Source organism: Takifugu flavidus, chromosome 16 (genome assembly GCF_003711565.1).
Source record: "Takifugu flavidus isolate HTHZ2018 chromosome 16, ASM371156v2, whole genome shotgun sequence".
Lineage (NCBI taxonomy): Eukaryota > Metazoa > Chordata > Actinopteri > Tetraodontiformes > Tetraodontidae > Takifugu > Takifugu flavidus.
Window position 1 is genome coordinate 2836033 of NC_079535.1, and position 17612 is coordinate 2853644.

The 17612-nt window shown below is 41.3% G+C and overlaps 1 protein-coding gene across 5 annotated transcripts in view; it reads left to right on the forward strand.

Annotated features, from left to right (window-relative positions):
* Positions 1 to 80: 80 nt before the first annotated feature.
* Positions 81 to 17612, forward strand: part of LOC130539700 (apoptosis-stimulating of p53 protein 1-like) — a 27625-nt gene continuing 10093 nt past the window's right edge. Inside the window, exons 1-5 of one of the 5 annotated variants that reach the window (XM_057058218.1) lie at positions 81 to 312; positions 6272 to 6419; positions 7117 to 7224; positions 9731 to 9792; positions 17260 to 17355. In XM_057058218.1, the coding sequence (XP_056914198.1) occupies positions 304 to 312; positions 6272 to 6419; positions 7117 to 7224; positions 9731 to 9792; positions 17260 to 17355 (423 nt within the window). In that variant the 5' untranslated portion in view covers positions 81 to 303. Of the gene's footprint in view, positions 313 to 6271; positions 6420 to 7116; positions 7225 to 9730; positions 9793 to 10571; positions 10677 to 12273; positions 12456 to 15485; positions 15787 to 17259; positions 17356 to 17612 lie in introns of those variants that run through there. The other 4 variants (XM_057058219.1, XM_057058222.1, XM_057058221.1 and 1 more) reach the window with 4 other exon arrangements.

The window sequence follows — 17612 nt, forward strand, 5'->3', positions numbered from 1 at the left end:
TTTTCAAATTATCCCTTCAAAATGCGACTCTAAATTTGCCTGCGTGAGTGTGTATCTGGGGGGGGGGGGCGGAGAGGAAGGAAGGAAGAGGGAGGGATTGCAAGAGGAAAGTGGATACGAGCTGGAGTTTGAGTTTTCTCAGCATCTGGATATCAGCGGCAGCGCTCAAAGCTCTTTCGGAGTTGTGGGCAAATAAATCGAATCCAAAGAATCAGCAGAAGAAGAACAACAATTAAAGCGACGAAGAAGACGGAGCGCGGAGGACTGAAAGTTTTTTAACGGGACAGGAGGACAGCAGCAGAAATGTTGCCGGTGAGTCGGTGCTCATTAATGGGCTCATTAAATCATTTAATGTCTTCTTTTTTCTTTTTCTTTTTTTACAGTAAACGAGGCTAAAATGCTTGCAATTGGTGCGCTCTCCGTTTTGTATTGTCATTTCTGACATAATTTAAATGCTTTTCATAATTTATTTTCTTTAAAATAGCACCTGGAAATCAATTTATATACAAGCCTTTACCACTCAACGACACTATAAAACCGCTAAAGAAAAAACTTAAGTAAAAAAGATTATATAGCACAGTTTATTTTTATGAGCAAACCGGAAGTTATTCGTTTTTAGTGAGTTTTGCTTTTTAAAGCTTTCTCTTTTTAAGACTAATTTATACAAATGAGTTGGCTTGAGCTGTAAAATTGGCATAAGTGTCTAAAGAAATATTAATGCTGTATTGCAACGTAGATGTTGCATATTTAGGTAATGTGGTCCTTAGCTACCTAACCTAACGTCTTTCGTCATCCTTATAAAGGCTCAAGGAAACATCAATTTGCGGGACAAATGTCTTATTTATTGCTTATTTTTTTATAATGACATGCGCATATTAGGTATACACATCTTTACATATTCTTTCCTTTTTGTGGGTTACGACTGTAATGACCCATTCTCGTTCTAGTTGTGCTTTTAATTTGAAAAGTCCGCAGATCGGAAGTCGCCTTTTTGTCTTGGACGTCGACTGTCTGAATAATGAAATACTTGCTTCAGTTTGTTTGAGATAGTTTAGCAATAGGTTTTCTTCATTAAAGTATAATCAAAATCAATGCAATTCGGGAAATGCGGCAATACAATAAATATTTTATTACACATACATCAATAACCTGCTGCTTGTAGCTTAAATGCTGTGATTCAAGCCCTGAATAAAGTCAAAAATTAAAACCACCTTTCTGTATTCACTTTTTCTACATTCTTATTCTTTGTCTCTCTCTGTCTCTCTATCTTTCTCTCTCTCTCTCTAACACACACACACACACACACACACACACACACACACACACACACACACACACACACACTCTTTGTATGGGATGGACTGCTGTCACCTTGAGACAATACACTGAAGATATAAAGATGTGTTTACCAGAGTGAGAAAGCTCCACAGAGAACATTTGTTGAGGCCACTTCTTCCTGTTTCCCCTCTGCACATTTCACGGTGTCTGTTAAACAATGGTCACAGCCTTCAGTCATCACTCAATTTTTTGCAAGATTTTGCTTCAACCTGCTTTGCTCAAGCTGTTGTTCCATCTCCTGATAATCTGACCTGCACGTTTACTTTGCATGCAGCTCTTATTGCCGCTCAACTCTCACTTCTGTGAAGAGCAGTCAGCTCATTTAACCTGGCAACTTACTCTAAAATATCAAGTATAAAATGCTTGGCAAATAAAGATGGTTTCCATCTGTAAACCTCCTTCCTTAGTTTTCTGATCTACATAATTTATCATGTTATGACAAAGCATATCAATGTGAGGAACTACATCATTTCCACAAATTCTCAGTGTATTCTTGTTATTCTTATAGGGCCCATTTTCAGTCATTCAAACAGAATCACTTAAGATTGTTTATCCAAAAAGTGAATAATAGATCACTATTAATATTTATGTGTATGGCTCAGAATATTGTAAGATGTGAATTTGTTGCAAAGTTCTATGAGGAGTTTTGATGAAAGTTTCATGATATACTCTATATTCTCCGGGGAGACATCAAGAATTTGAAGTTTAAAGACAAAGCAAAGGTAGTTTAGCCATTTTTCACTTATTCTGAATATGACCATAATTAACTGGTATTCTTTTTTGCGTGATTGATTTTAGAATCTTAACAGTGCAAAAGCTTCAAGTAAATGATCCACAAACACACACACACACACACACACAGTTCATTTTAGAAGTGATTATTCTGTTTTTCTAACCTGGAAGCTCGTGTTGCTTCTGTAGTGATTTTGCTGACTGATGTGTGTGGCTGTGTTTTTGGGTGTAGGCATTGGAAGCTATGGTGTGCCAAACACAAATTACTTTCAGCTGTCGGCGTGCTACACACTTATACACACACTCACACTTACACACACATACACAGTTGGTGTTACTGGAAGTTCTTTCTTTCTATTCTTTCCTATTTTCCTTCAGCTGTTGTCTTTGTTTTGAGAAGGTTTTTATTGTAAACTCTTCAGGGCTGAGATGTAACATGTGCTTATTTAAATGCTGCTGATTTTGGTTTGATTATTGTTTTGGACAGTGATAAAAAGGCATTCCCCTGTTCATTTACTATTCTTTGGATTTAAGCGACAGTCTTAGAGTGTAATCATCATGTACCCCAGATACAGGGGTGTCATAAATCCATCTTTAGTGAACACAGCTTTAGATTTAAGCTTGTAAATCTCACAACTTTATTAGCAGCTGTTATTTGAAGCGTCTGCATTTAAAGTATACCAGAGCTATTTTCTCCCCACCGTGTAATACTTTCCCCATTATGGTTGCTGTGCTGACTTCAGAAAGGATGTCTTCTTGTGTGGCATTGAAAAGACAAAACCAAAGACCAGAGTCCTTAACTACAGTATAGTGTCATTTGAAACGTCACCCTAATTAAATTAGAATAACATGCGGAGGGACAATGGTAGAGATTTGGAACATTAACTGAGCAAACCTGACAACACGGTGACAGATGGAATCATTTCGCTTACTGAGGACTGCCTATGCATGTGGGTTTGTGTGTGTGGGTGTGTGTGGCAGCATATTAATACACCCCCAAATCCCAGCAGGCTGCCATTTAAAAAAAACAACTCACACATCAGAAGCTTGAGAAGCAACAACATTAGCAGCGTGGCTCATTTAAAATTTGACCATGAAGCCACAAATATGACCTTGAATGCTCTCCCTGCATCTGGATGGCACCATTTCTGGAAGGATTAGTTCTGAGAAATGAAGGATAATGAAGAGCTAGTATATGTTATTTACTATTGGATATGATAGCTTTATCTTCTTACTGATCCCATTTTACAACTAGATTTCTGTGTGTGTGTGTGTGTGTGTGTGTGTGTGTGTGCTGACTATCTTGGGTGCTTTGTTTGACTGTATTGTTCTTAGTGGGTGGAAGTGCAGGACTGTCCTATCTAAAAAACCTGGAAGAACATTTTGTTTGCGCCCACAGACGGGTGCGTGCACACACTGTCCATTAGGATGCCGAACATTTGATTTCCTTTACAGAAGTCAGCGCACGGGTCTTATAATGCTCTTCATGTAGCAATACATTGCCATCAATAAAACAGGCACACTGTGACATCTTAAAATATCTGTTTTTAGGAGTTTGTGGTAGTTTATCTCTCAGATGGACTCTAACAGGCAATATACACTTGATATGTCAGATTTATGGTTAAGTAAGCAAGTGTGACAAAAAGGTCAGAAGTAGGGGAAGAAGACAGCACGGAAGAGGAAGTTTAAGGGTCTGTGAGGATGCACATGGTTACCAAAGTAATGAAAGTCATGACAATGCCCTGACAACACACTTTCCTGTCTCTTATTTTGTCCGTGATGTTTACTGATTTTCTGTTCATTCAAATTGATTTCCTGTTCGGTAAGAGCACATGAACCAAACATGTGACCTTGCGTGCCTCCGGGTGTGAGTGTGTGTGTGTGTGTGCGCGGTCATGCTTGCAGTAAATCAGCCTGGCCTCTGTAATCTATCGGCCCTCCAGCGTTACTATTGCTGGTTCTGGACAGCTTCACTCAACACCACACTTACATTTAGGATAAATGTGTTGACATTAACGGCTTGATCATGAAATTACAGACTCTCGTTCTCATTACTACCTGGGACAGTAGCAAATGCATTTAGATCATTTACCATGGGTTTATGTGACAGTACCACTATAGATTGTGTAGCATCTGTGCTGACTCCAGGATCCTGCAACTCTGCAGAATTTAAAGAAAAAACTACGGTAGTTCTGGCATCAGAATGTCAGCTATGCCATGCTTGCTCAAACCATCCAAATACTTAGTGTAAATAGTTTGTACGACCACATAAATTATGGATGGATGAGGATTCTACTAATTACATCCCTCGGTGTGGCGTAGTAATGAACCATTTATCTGGAGATACAATCATTATTTAAATCCACCAGACTTGAGACTGGCTGCAAACAACAACGTGAAGATGTGAGCATGACCACAGCAACGGAGCAGGTCCAGAGGCTTTTGTGAATGATTTTACGACAGCACAAACACAATTAATCCACAAATGCATCTCATAAAAGTCATCAGTTCAACACCTGTGGCCTCAGTGTTCAGATCATCTTCATTAGCTCCTTATCATCACTCTCCCTCCTCATGTTACTCAAAGTCAGCTCCTTCCGTCCGTCTCCCCCTCTCATACTGAGCTCCTCACTGATACACACTCCTACTTTTGTATTTCCTGGCTTTACACACGCACTCTCGGACACACACTAGCATTCACACACTTCCAGCACAGCGTTTTGTGTTCTGTCAGTGCTTCCCCAGTGAAGCGTTACTATGGCCTGGTGCTGGCCATAGGAAATCCCAAAATAATCCAGTATTATCATTTAAGAGGCGCTTGAGGCTTTCTAAATGTGCTTAGATTGAAAGAACGTGGTAACATGACACTGATTTTGGGTGAGTTTAGTGTTTGTTGTCAGTCAAAAAGCCTCAAAACATCCCCACTTACAACCAGTCTGCTACATTCTTCCCCCCCCAGTGATGTGTACAGTAGCCATAACTGTCACTCTAACCTCGCTATCTCTAATGCCCAGAATAGTCCGTCTCCATTCAGCACCAGAGGACGTTTAGGAGCCACTCTAAATGGCTCTGGCACTGTTGGAAGTGATCGTTCTGATGAAGTGGTCAAGCTGAAATGTTGATATGCAGTACGCAGGCAGAAAGGCTGTAGAAGAAGAATGATGAGGAAGACGTTCGACTGCAATAGAGGATTTCACGACTGGGCCAACCGATGCCACACTTGAGCTGCCATATTTAATCTGCACATTATTATTGAGGCTGGTTTACAATTAAAGCATCACTGAAAATGACAAATGAGAGTTAGGTTCTCAATATTTGTTGATCTAAAGTCAGAATGGCTCATTCCCTAAAACAGGGGTTCAAAAAATGTTTCACTAGAACAATGGGGTAGTCATCCCATGATATATATATATACCAAGGTACTATACAATATTAAAAAATATCCAGGGTACAGAATGCGCCACCGTGCTTCTGTGAAGTCTTTTGCTCCTCAGTCTGTGCAGTTGAGCTCCGTAATTCTCCACCAGTCTTTTCTTCACAGTTTTTAACGCTAGAACCACGATTGGCTTGCTTTAAGTGGTGTCTGTTGAAAACCCGCCCATGTTTGCATCTTTGTCAGTGTGTTTATTTGTGCGTTTACGCGCCTAATCCAAGATTCGGTGCTGCTCTGCTCAGGCTTCCTGCGGGCAACCACAGATTATGCTACATGATGTGGGGCAGGTGTATAAACTGTACTGTGTACAGTATATAGTTTGAGATTGTATTCCTGAATAATGGACAATCGTTTGTATGTGTGTGTGTCTGTGTGTGTGTAAGAGAGAGATTAAAAGTGTAACTGTATCTGTGTGTGCCTTATTTGGCCCGTGTTTTCCTATCCCAGATTACCCTAAATTTATTTTTTCAGCTGCTGGCTGACTGTCTGACATCATCAGTGCCTCTGACATCACTGCTGATAACACAGGACGTCCTTTTTCGATTGCTATTTAATCTTTTTAGATGCAGGATTCCATCAGCGTCATAAAGGGACATCATGGGACTTTAATGCCATGTTTCCTTGAATCTGTACAGTTTCATTAAACACACTTTAGTCCAGAGATAAAACCTCTCAGTCATTACGCTCACACATCTATTGTATATACAGATGTATCGAAAGTGATAATGCAGATATTGTGCAGAATTTAACCCAGTTTTATGGTTACAGGTAATCCTGACAGTCTACCTCAGTGACACCCAGCAGATGTTAACGGAGGTCCCGGTTACCCCAGCAACCAGAGTGATTGACGTGGTTGAATACTGCAAAGAAGCCGGTGAGGGGGAGTGCCACCTGGCTGAAGTATGGAACGGACGCGGTGAGTACATGTCGCCGCGGCAACGGGAATCTGCTTGTTGCGGTGCTAACACAACGATGGGTTAAAGTCTACATTCTAAAACAAAAAAATTACTGGTGCGGAGTTAGGATGAGCTAGCTAACATCACATGGTTGAATCATGTTGTAAACCCAGTCAGAGTTACTGTGCATGGTCACTACAGCACATGGACTCAGAGAGAGAAGTGCCTGCAGTTTAATGTACGTGCTTGTAAACTTGAATAATCCATTGAATGGAGACACAAAGAGCCACGAGTGCCTTAAAGCATCGTCTCAATCCATTCAATTATAACTAAAGGCGTGATCCACATAGCAGCAGAGTGCATTTGTGTAGCATTATGGTGTGACTGGGCGGTCAGGCGGGCTATAAATGGCTTTATACTGTACTGTGTCACTGTGGAGTGACACATAATAAATGGTGTTGTGTCAGAGTGTTGCTGTGTGACAACTGTGTGCCCCGAGGCTGGAACTGACCTCACCACTACTGTGAGTGTGGTGGCTCAGCCCTCGTACATATGCATTCGTCACACATTAGTGATTAGTCTCTAGCAGAATATTGTTTTAGAATTTCTGGACATCATAGCTCCAATATATGTGTATACACGTGGGTGTTTCTCTGTGTGAGCATCTTGGCTTGGTTCTGCTATGAATATGTCAATGGAGCCACTCTCTCTCCTCAGAACGGGTTCTCCCACAGGAATTGTTGCTGTTGGATCTTCTGCAGCAGTGGGGACCCAGGAGGCCGGAGGTCAGCTTCTACTTGAGACACTGCCCTGCCTGGATACGTGGTAATAAAACCAAACACACCTGCATGTATCAGTACCTTTCACTGTTTAATGTGCTGATGGAGAGAATCGAGCGGACTTATGCAGACCTTTCCGTTCCATGAGCATTCACTCCCACACAGAGCAGACCAAGGGACAGTAGTGGTCATGAAGTTTAGGCAAGGTCATAGACTTGGTCAGTAATTAGCCAGATAAGATGATTAGGGTTACATAACAACCGCAATGTAACCATGAAAGGGACAGAAGGACAGAAAATAGTTTGTCTGTACTTTTGCTCAGCAAAATCTCCCCATTTTTCCTTTAACACTGAGCAGCTGATAGTGGAATATTTGTGCACGCCAGCAGGGGTTTGATGTAATACTGTGTTGTAGCATCCTTGTGTGTGTAGGCGTGTGCCTGTTGGAACACGATAACCTCACCACTGCTGCCCTGACACAATATCACCTTCCTCCAACAACAACAACAATAATAAACATAGCAGATAGTAGCTCCAAGTAAATAAAATGACATTCTAAAAATCATCATAATAGTTCATATAAGTCTGTTATAGTTGTAGTTGCCTAGGGTCTGACAGAGAAACAGTGAAATTTCATTTTTTGACTTTTAGACTTTTTTTTTACTTTTAGACTTTAGATTTTTAGTGTTAAATGTGTTTTATTGATTCAGATTGCGCCATACTTAAATTAACTTATTTAGCATGAAAAAACACTGATTTCATCAGTTCATACAAAATGCTGTTAACCATCATAAGAAAAGTGTAAGTAATACCTCATATCTGACTCCTCGTGGGGACTAAAGGTTTCTCTCCATTAGCAGTTTTGAGAGAGAGCTTTGTTGAATGAATGCGAAGGTGTATCTGAGTCAGAACGCTAAACTGGATGCAGCAGGTGCCTTATTTTGACCACGGAAATACGTCCTACGAGGGCGATGTCTGTGAAAATGGGCTGCTCAGAACTGCCTCCACTGTGGATGCTCAACACTCCAACTGTGACGTTGTCTCTGGCCTCATCATCATCGTTTCCTTAAAAGTAACAGGAATTAATCAGCGGAACAACTCCAAGAAGTGTTTGGACAGCTATAATATAAACTGTACAGCAAGGTTTGAAATACAGTGATGGATAATACGATATAGGAATGAAAAATACCGCAATAATAAATACAGGGAGAAATGTGTGTGACGTATATCTTTGACTGATGTCTGTGTTAGATGTAAATATATTATGTGCCCAAGTACAAAACATATTTAATAGAATCCACATGCCAAAGAGGGAAGAAAATATCGGTTAGAATAAAAAAATTACAATGTAGAAGTCAGAAAAGTAATAAAAATGTACCAGCTGCGTCAGTGTTTGTGTGAATTTGATCATGGCTGAACTGTGTCTTTTTAATAGGAAGCCCTGATAGCTTATCATGTTATTGCCTTGTTAATTCCAATATAACAGCTTTTGGATCATTAGATCATGATTCATCTTAGTGTTATCCTTATCTTTGCAATTAAATATGGCCGATAGTTTGTTTGGTTGCTTGCAATGTCTTGTTTTGTTTGTTTCATGGGAGCAAATAGGATTTTAAATGGGATTATTTCCTGCGTGTAGCTGTTAGCATAATTAACTCCACAGCTCCAAACATCATAAATGCTTAGGGGGAAGTGCCTGGTCGATTTTCTGCCAACTTGTTTTTGGCTGCTCACACGTTCTCATTGAACAGCCTCCTGCAGGAGCCGCTTGCCGAGGATCAGTGCAACACTTTAGTGTAATGCATCACCTCCTCCTGGGCCACACTAACACACTCTCTTTCTCTCTCTGTCTCTCTCTGACCATGCAGAGTTTGCTGCTGGAACACTCACGCATTGTCCTCCTTTTTTACTGCCTCCCTAAATCACAAAACAATCAGACCTGGGATGAAAAGGGGCACCCATGGTTTAGTGTAACTTAGTGAAAGCAGCCTCATCACTCAGTGTCCATTAAGGATTCTTCATCACATGACAGCATTTCTAAATCTACATTTGCTCAGTTCAGTGATTAAAATATGAATAATGCTGAATATCTGTGTTGTAATACGGAAATTTATCTGCTCAGCCGGAAGAACAGAATTTACTGCTTTGTTGACTCAAGGTGAAACTTAAAGCTGCCTGGGATTAGCCCAGATTGAGCCTGTCTCGTCTTAGTAGATTTACAACCCCCGATGCTATTTATAGTTTATACACAGAGGGAAAAGAGAAATCTATGGATCAAACTTAAAGAAATGATCCACTTTCAGTTTTTTAAAATGTAAATAAATCTAGAATGCAACATAGAAATCATCTTCTGAATTAAATTATGCTTAAAATGTGATGCACCCGGTTTTAATGCAAACCTGCAGATGAAGACACGGGAGAGTAAATTTTCATATTAAGATGGAGATTTTCAGGGTTTTGGGGGGGGGGGGGGGGGGGGCAATCATGAGCTAAGGCCCAACGTGTGTTTAGTGCTAACTCACTCCTCTTCTTTATGTCATGCTTTATTTCTAGGAAATCAGCAGCCTTTGGAGCACGGCTGGACCACAGAAATAGCAGAGAGTGCTAATGATAAGGTAGCTACATGCACCCACACACACTCCAACCTTTCTGTATGCATCGTAAATGATTCAGAGTCCAATATTAGCTTTTGCATCACATCAAATAAGATAATATATATTATAAATATAATGTAATCTGATCGGATGACAGGAAGTACAGTGATATTTTTGTTGTTTGCCTGGTTAATATTAACAAGATACATACACTTTTAGGCATTTTGCACCTCTGACTAAACCAAAGCTCCTGTTTTCATGTTTTACACAATACAAATATATTGTATAACCCTAGAGCAACAACACCCTCACCCCCAAACACACACACACACACACATACAGAGTGTGCGTAGAAATCAGCCAGCATTAGTGTTGAAGGTTTAAAGAAATGTTATGACAAACTGACATGCAGCCACTAAATACAGCCCAGTAAAGTCCATGTTACAGTTCTGTCTATTTTAATGTATGTTTTGAGTTAAAAGGATGCACAGTTGTGACTTTTGAGCCCACCATGTTAGGTCTGTTTTTTCTTATTGCTATTCTACCTAAAAATAACATGTGATGTGGAGAAAGCAGATGAGCTCATGTATTAGCTCATACTTTTTGACTAACAGTAATTTTCATCCTATTTTTGTTGTTCCATATCAGTTTGTTCACCTCTTGTAAATGTTGGTGGCCGGTCAGTGTGCGTGTGTCCGTGTGTACGCGTTGGTCAGTCAGTGAAGTCAGGATTAGCTTGGTCCCATGACATAACGGGGCTAAGAGGATTGCTAGCGAGCCAACAACTCCTCCTCCTCCTTCTTTTCCTCTCACCTCACAACTCCTTCCCAGTCTCCTTCAGGTATCAGGTTCCGTCAACTACCTTTTAAATTTTTGAAAATCGACTCCAAGGCAGGATACTTGGGGTGAGTTGTGGAATTTTTTATCTCAAGGTGAATTAGGGTGAAGTATGATTGTTTTGTTTGTGTGAGATTGCACGTTTGCTCAGGCTGTGTGGAGCCTCGGGCGTTTGTTTCACATTTATTTTACGCTTTAATGCACTTTGATTTCATTACATTAATTCTATCAGCTATTTGTGCCAAACAGAAGTTGAAATTTATTTAATGTCCTCGTGTGTAATGCGTACTGAAACGCGTGTTTTGGTCATTGTGGTTGACATCAGTCCAAAGTAGACGCTGTGTGCATCGTCGGAGTGATATTTTGTCTGTGTGTACAGGCGTGTTGCACACACTTGTGGGGTCCAAGTCTATAATTAGAGCTAAACTCTCTCACTTTGACACACAGACACAGACAAGATGATGTAGCGTTTGTGCGTTTGTCCAGAGCTGACATTTGTGTTTGTGGAAAGGGGAGGTTTGGAGTTTCTGAGTATGTTTTAAATGTGAGCTCAATTAGGTGTAACAGTGAACTATAAAATGACATAAATTGAGAAACTTTATTAATTACTTGTTGTGCAGACTGGTAAAGCCGCGGCTGAAACCAGTGTCTGGAGGAACCCACGCAGGCCACAGCAGAACGCCTCGAACCATCTTAAATAAGATCTTAACATGAGCCATTCAGTCAGATGATGCTATTTGGCCAGATTTAGATCTTAAACAAACTTAAACAGCAGCATTTATCATCTGGATGAAGGAACACAAGCAGCTATTTTGTGTGTCACGACTACAATTTACAACAATCTGCTGATGATGGGTGAGCGATCACCCTGACTGGCAGAACCAAACCAACTATAACTAACTATATGAGGAGTTTAAAGAGACAAAATTAAAGCAAACATTCTGATATTAAGTATCAGAAAAAATATCCAACATTCGTTGACAAAATTTGGAACTATAAATAAACCAATAGAATGACATTAACACTGTGTACTTCAACATTTGTTTTCAAGTAGTGTATTTCATGTAATTATACATTGCATGTAATTACAATTTTGAAGACAGGATAAACTGACTTATTTACTTATTTAAACAGGAAATCAGTGACAAAATCAGTCATTTCGGAATCAAGCTGACTTGTCATGATATTATGGAAAGATCTCTGTGAATTTGTGAAGAATTAACAGTAATTAACTGTTAGCTGACTTCAGATGAGGTTTTTTTTGCACCGAAATATTATATGATTAAAATATTTTTGATCAATCATTATATTGATTACAGGATATGCTTCTAATAAGTTTCAAAATGGTACTAATCAGTGGGGATGGGATAGGCACTATTTGTAATGCTGTATATTTGTTTTTATATGGAATTATTTCTGCGTCTGATTACTTTTTGGTCTCCCTGAACAGCTCCGATCGTATATGATCTGGCGATGTTTAATTTTAAAAGCCTTCCTCTCATTTGATTCGGTCAAATACTGCCTGTCAATGAGGTAATGCAGTAAAATGGAGCCGCGTTTGCGAGTTGTCTCATTCCCTTCGGTCCCTGCTCCAAGACATCGCCCAATAAAGACCTCATTCTTTCCTAGGACGCGCCGCAGCACCGCCACAGTCAACACACACATAATTGAGTCTGCTGATGTCACTGCGTCACCCAGGCCTTTCAGCTGTTTGCACGGGCACTGCTGAGGGATATGTCAGATGTCCGGTGTAATTATTATCCTTAATATTATCAGTAGAACTGTGGCAGATTCAGGGAGATGACACTTAACTTCCACAAAGATTTCACAGCTGTTGTATGTCAACGGTAAGATCTGGCTTCTATTTATTTAATGGTATTAATCTGCTGGTGTTTGCCAATCAGAACTTTATTGATGAATGATATTTTATGTTGACATGCGTCCTCTCCATGTAAATACTTTATACACCAGAATGTTTGAGTTCTGCTTCCACTACTGGAGCAAATAGTGAATCCTGGGACCAGTTGTTGGCTGTCATTATTATTCCCGGTGTCCTCATAACTATTAACACTGAATAATACTTAATAGTGAAAAATGCTAAGAATTGTTGCTTTATATCTTATTTATGGTCTAAAATAATCACAGTCACAGGAGTGTGTCACAAAACCTTGATGGGAATGTTTAGTCTAACCCTCTGTTTATGCTGGGGCATTATTGTTGAGACTAGCTGTGTTGTGGGGGGTCAAAGAACTGTGACCTTTGAACTACAGCACAGCCTCGGAGCCCAACACGCCACCCTGCTGTCTGAATCTTCCAGTCTTCGTATAAACAAAGATTTTCTCTTTCAACCTTGACTTGGTCTGCAGGAATGTCTGCGTTCTGTTGTTCTGGAATAAAAAGAATATTTTCATTGGAGGCAGAAAGCAGATGGGAAAGGGATGGGTTTCTTTACTGAGGGGACTTATAATCAGAACAACATGTCTGAGTCCATGTGTGCTTGCGCCTCCCTCTCTCTGTGCATCTGTGAACGTGCACACACACACACACACACACACACACACATATATGTCTACATAAGTCTGAGAGTGTACACATGCTTGGGAAATGTAATACTCTCACACTTAGAAGGTCAAATATCCTCATGTGCCTCAGATTGTAAGTACCACATGTGATACTACCAAAAAGACCAGTGAGTAGCAGAAATATGAAATCTGCCACGAACGCCACATTGTAATTATCACTCCTGCAGCTTTCTTATACAGCTCTGCTTGAATATATATATAACAGCCTTATAAAGTGCGGTTCATGAAGAGCTCAGTAAAGAACCAAATAATGGCACAGAGGGCCATTTCCTGGACCACACCCTGGAGCCAGGCTTGGAAGAACCTTCCCATGAGGTTCACGAGGCCCTATTAAGACACGGCTGTGTCTTCCTGTGGCCCGACGACTCGCAGATGGAGGGACGGGGTCCAGAAATTTGTGCTTACAGCTAAGAGAGAAATATTATATGCACACAAGGATTTAACTAATAAGTGAAAACTGTGGTTGTTATATGGAACTAATGCAGATAGTCAAATTAGTCACCGGGTGCACGTGAAACAGCGCATATTTCTCTATTTGTCCAGTCACTGGTTGAAGATTACTGGTGTCTAGTTGCATGCTTTTAACTTTTAGTGGCATCTCAGTCCACATGTCGATAGTGAGTTGATTCATTTTCAGTGAGGGCTCGTGTCTGCCCATTGACACTGAACCTTGACATGACCGACAAGTTTTCTATGCACAGGCTGGTTATCGAGGGGGATGGGTGGTTCAAAAAGTGGTTCTGCTGGCTTCATCGGGCCATGATCTTCAACTGGGCTGGGATGAGACTTGACACCTTCAATACTCAGGCCGTGGTCCTCAATTTGGGGGTGAGATCCTGCCCCATGTATTGGAATTGAAGTACCATCGGTTTCTTTTCATGAATGAAGGTGGATCATTGTGGATCATCATTTACCAATCATCTATGTCCCCTCCCTCACCGTGGTCAATTAATGGTAAAAGGCTAGCATTGTTAGGTGTTTTATACCATAAACTATAGAAATAAGAGTGATATATCTCTGTGAAAATGGTGGTGGTCAGTGTGTAAAGTGAGCGAGTGTGCAATCAAGGTGAGCTTGTTTGGAACAGTGGGGCAGTGTTCCAGTCTGTGCAACGCAGCTTGTGTTCATGAGCGTGTAAGAGAGACAGAGACAAGGTTAATAAAAGGGTCATTGTGCTTTTTGAGTAGTAAAGACCACAAACCGATGGGAGCCAAGAGTGTCACCAGATAGTGTCTCTGTGTTGACATAAAGGGAGTTTTGACTGATGTTGAGATGCTGCTTCCACACTGGTGGTCAGTAATTCTCCAGGGCTCCTTGACTACAGTCTGGGGGCTGAAGCAGGGATGCTGGTTCATTGGAAATGTTCAATAAAATAGTGCCAACGGTATTTCCCCCGAAAGAGACTTATAGTGTGGTCGGTCTGTATTTGAGCAAAGGTTGCAATCCGAATTTTTACAGGCTGTAGTTGCTGTGTTTTCAAATGTAATCATTAAAAAAAAGTGATATTTCTATTTAGCTTAGTTCAAAGATGAAATCGACTACTTGTTTATATGGCGGTCCTATAAACTGGATCTCACACTCAATAGGATGTTCCTGTTGGTGCATCCCTACTAACAACAATACATAAATATTAGACCATTTAAAAGTATTTCAGTATGAGCAACCCTGCCTTCTAGGTGTGTGTGTGTGTGTGTGATGCAGTGGGAGATTCTACTAGGTGATGTCATGCAGGTTTGTGTTTCTGCCACTGGGCACATCTGGCCAAAACGTGCATGCGTTGCGCATACACGCGCTGTCTCCGTCTTTAATCTGCCAGCGTCATCTTTGCGCGGTTTTCCTAGTGACTAACATCTGGAGTCAGAGACGGAGCTTGATTGAGAGCAGCTAGTGGCCTGTCAGACTATGGCGCAGTGATTTCCCTTTAGAGAGAAAGTGGAAGCAAAAAAGAAAGAGGGAGGCGTGAGGCGGGAGAGAGAGGGGGATGTCGCTGCAGCAAAAACACAGCTGCAGAGGGATGACAAGGGTTGAGAGAAAGCCAGATCAAAGGAGGAAGACCTGAGGATTAAAATGAAATTGGTTGAAGATTGAAGATGAATAGACAGATACTGAGACAGTCAATAAACTGACTGACAGAGGGAGGAAAGGAGGAAGTGACTTCTTAATTAAAAAATGGATGATGTCTCATTGAGGACAGGTTCGCATGTTTGTTTACTAATGTAACCGAACACAGGGCTTCTGCACGTCACATGACAGGAAACCAATGCAGAGAGAGTTTTTATGTGAGAGGTGGGAGGGGGGGGCGTGCAGCCAGTGTGGGTCGACCGAGCGAGTGTCGTAAATCACAGCGCATCACCAGGCAGACGAGAAGGAAAGTTGTGATAAGGATCGTTCCAGTTTCCTTCCACCCTGCTAAGCGTCTCTCTTTCAAGTCTCTGGCAACATTTTCTGCAGCCGAAAGCCGAAAGATTGCCTGTTTCTCTGCGGGGCTGCAGCCATGGAGTGGAATGAGCTGGATTTGGTGCAGGAATTCACTGTTGAAGGACAATGCAGCAAAATTAAAGTCCGCTCCTGCAGGATCACATGGGACAGCCTGCAGGTAATTACAGCACAGTAGGGGCTGATGGAGGTGCATGTTCACACCAGCTGCTGAAGCACTCCACAGCGCTGCGTACACATCATTAAATCTGTGACATCCTTCACGTCAGCTGGCAACTTCTCTGTAGGAACATGTCATACATGGGGAGAAGGGCACAGCGGGACCGAGTGCTTATTGACATTTGATACAAGTCTGTCACATGTCAGTGAAACTGTTAACTTTGTCATGTACGATGTCCTCTGGTCAGCATGGATTTCCTCCCTCTCAACTTCATTCAACATTCTCTCCCCCTCCCCCTGAGAATCTGGTTAGGATCAGCACTGAGCGATAACAGATGGATGGCTTTTTAGATGCGTCCACTTTTTAATCATTCTCTCTTTTTTAAACCTCTTGTAAAGGGGTGTGGGAACAAGTATCTAAGGAATGACGGGTGAGAAAGTTTAGCATACCATCTTGTTGCTCTGAACAATCTGTGAATCTATAAACATGCGATCAGTTTAATTTCCACACCGTTGCAAGAAAAGAGCTTCATGATCACAAAAGTGTCTGCTCAACTCTTACATCACTGCTTCTGAAGCTCAGCTCGCCTTGTCTCTGCCTTATCTCTGCCTGTCAGTTTGTCTCCGCAAGCTATTCATGAAAAGGGAGCTGCAGAATTAAATATGTCAGCAGTTTTATAATGATGTGGCGTATCATGGCCACGTGTGAGGTCGCACTCAGTTCACATGTGTAGCATTTCATTGAGAAGAGAAATCCTGTTAGATGCCGTTTGTGTTCATTATTAAATCCCACGCTGGGATGGCGGAAAACGATCAGTCATGCAATAATCTGTGCTCATAATGTCATGTTGTGCTAAATTACTGATAAATGTGGCCAGATCTGCCTTACTGCCTAACCCTTGATGTAAATTACAACTAAAGTATTGTAGCATGAATATTACCTTGAAGGTTACAGGTCTGGAAAAGTAGACCGACTGTGCTGCTCTGCCCCGTAATACTGAGGACCTTTTTGTGTGGTGTGTAAAAGACCCAGGATATGTGTGTCACTACACAATAGCAGGATATGGAAGGGCAGGGGCCTTCCGTTGTTGTCTGCTAAAAGGATCTACCCTAACACATTCTCCCTCCACACAAACAAAAGTCCTAAAGCCAAAGAATTGCTTGTGCCATACTTGCACGTGCATAGCAGCATTTAATGCTGTTGCTAGTTTGCCATTAAAACCAAATCTAACAAGCAGCACTAATTTTGAGGGTTATTTTATGCTCTCCAAGCGATGTGTGTAACACCCTTATATAATATCCAGTAGATGTTCTCCAGGCAACATTCCTATAGCAGACAAATGGAGTGTGTTGCTGAAAGAGTGAAGTGTCAACTGCTGCTTTATGTCCTGTCAAGAATAAGGAGCACCAACCCATTAGGTCCACACTGAGTAGATGTGCCACATTAATATGTGCCCGTTTTGCCTTTATCTAGCTTCCGCGAGTGGAACTGACCCTCTCTGAGCTCCAGGAAATGGCCTCAAGACAACAGCAACAAATTGAAGCTCAACAACAGATGTTGATCGCCAAGGTAACTCACCCACGGACCCTCTGCTGGATGGATTGACTGTCAGTGAGTGTAAGGTTGTCTATATTAGATTCTGTCTGAAAAAAGGTCAACTTTGAGGCACCGGCAGCTATGGCCTCAGAAGAATGTGCATGTGTTTAACAGTCAGAGCTCATACATCATCCTTGGCAACAGGACATGTGTTTGTTGTCAGAGTGTAAGGACAGGCTGGGAACTCACGTGGCATCATTCACCCCCTCCTTTTTAAAGTGTGTGTGTCA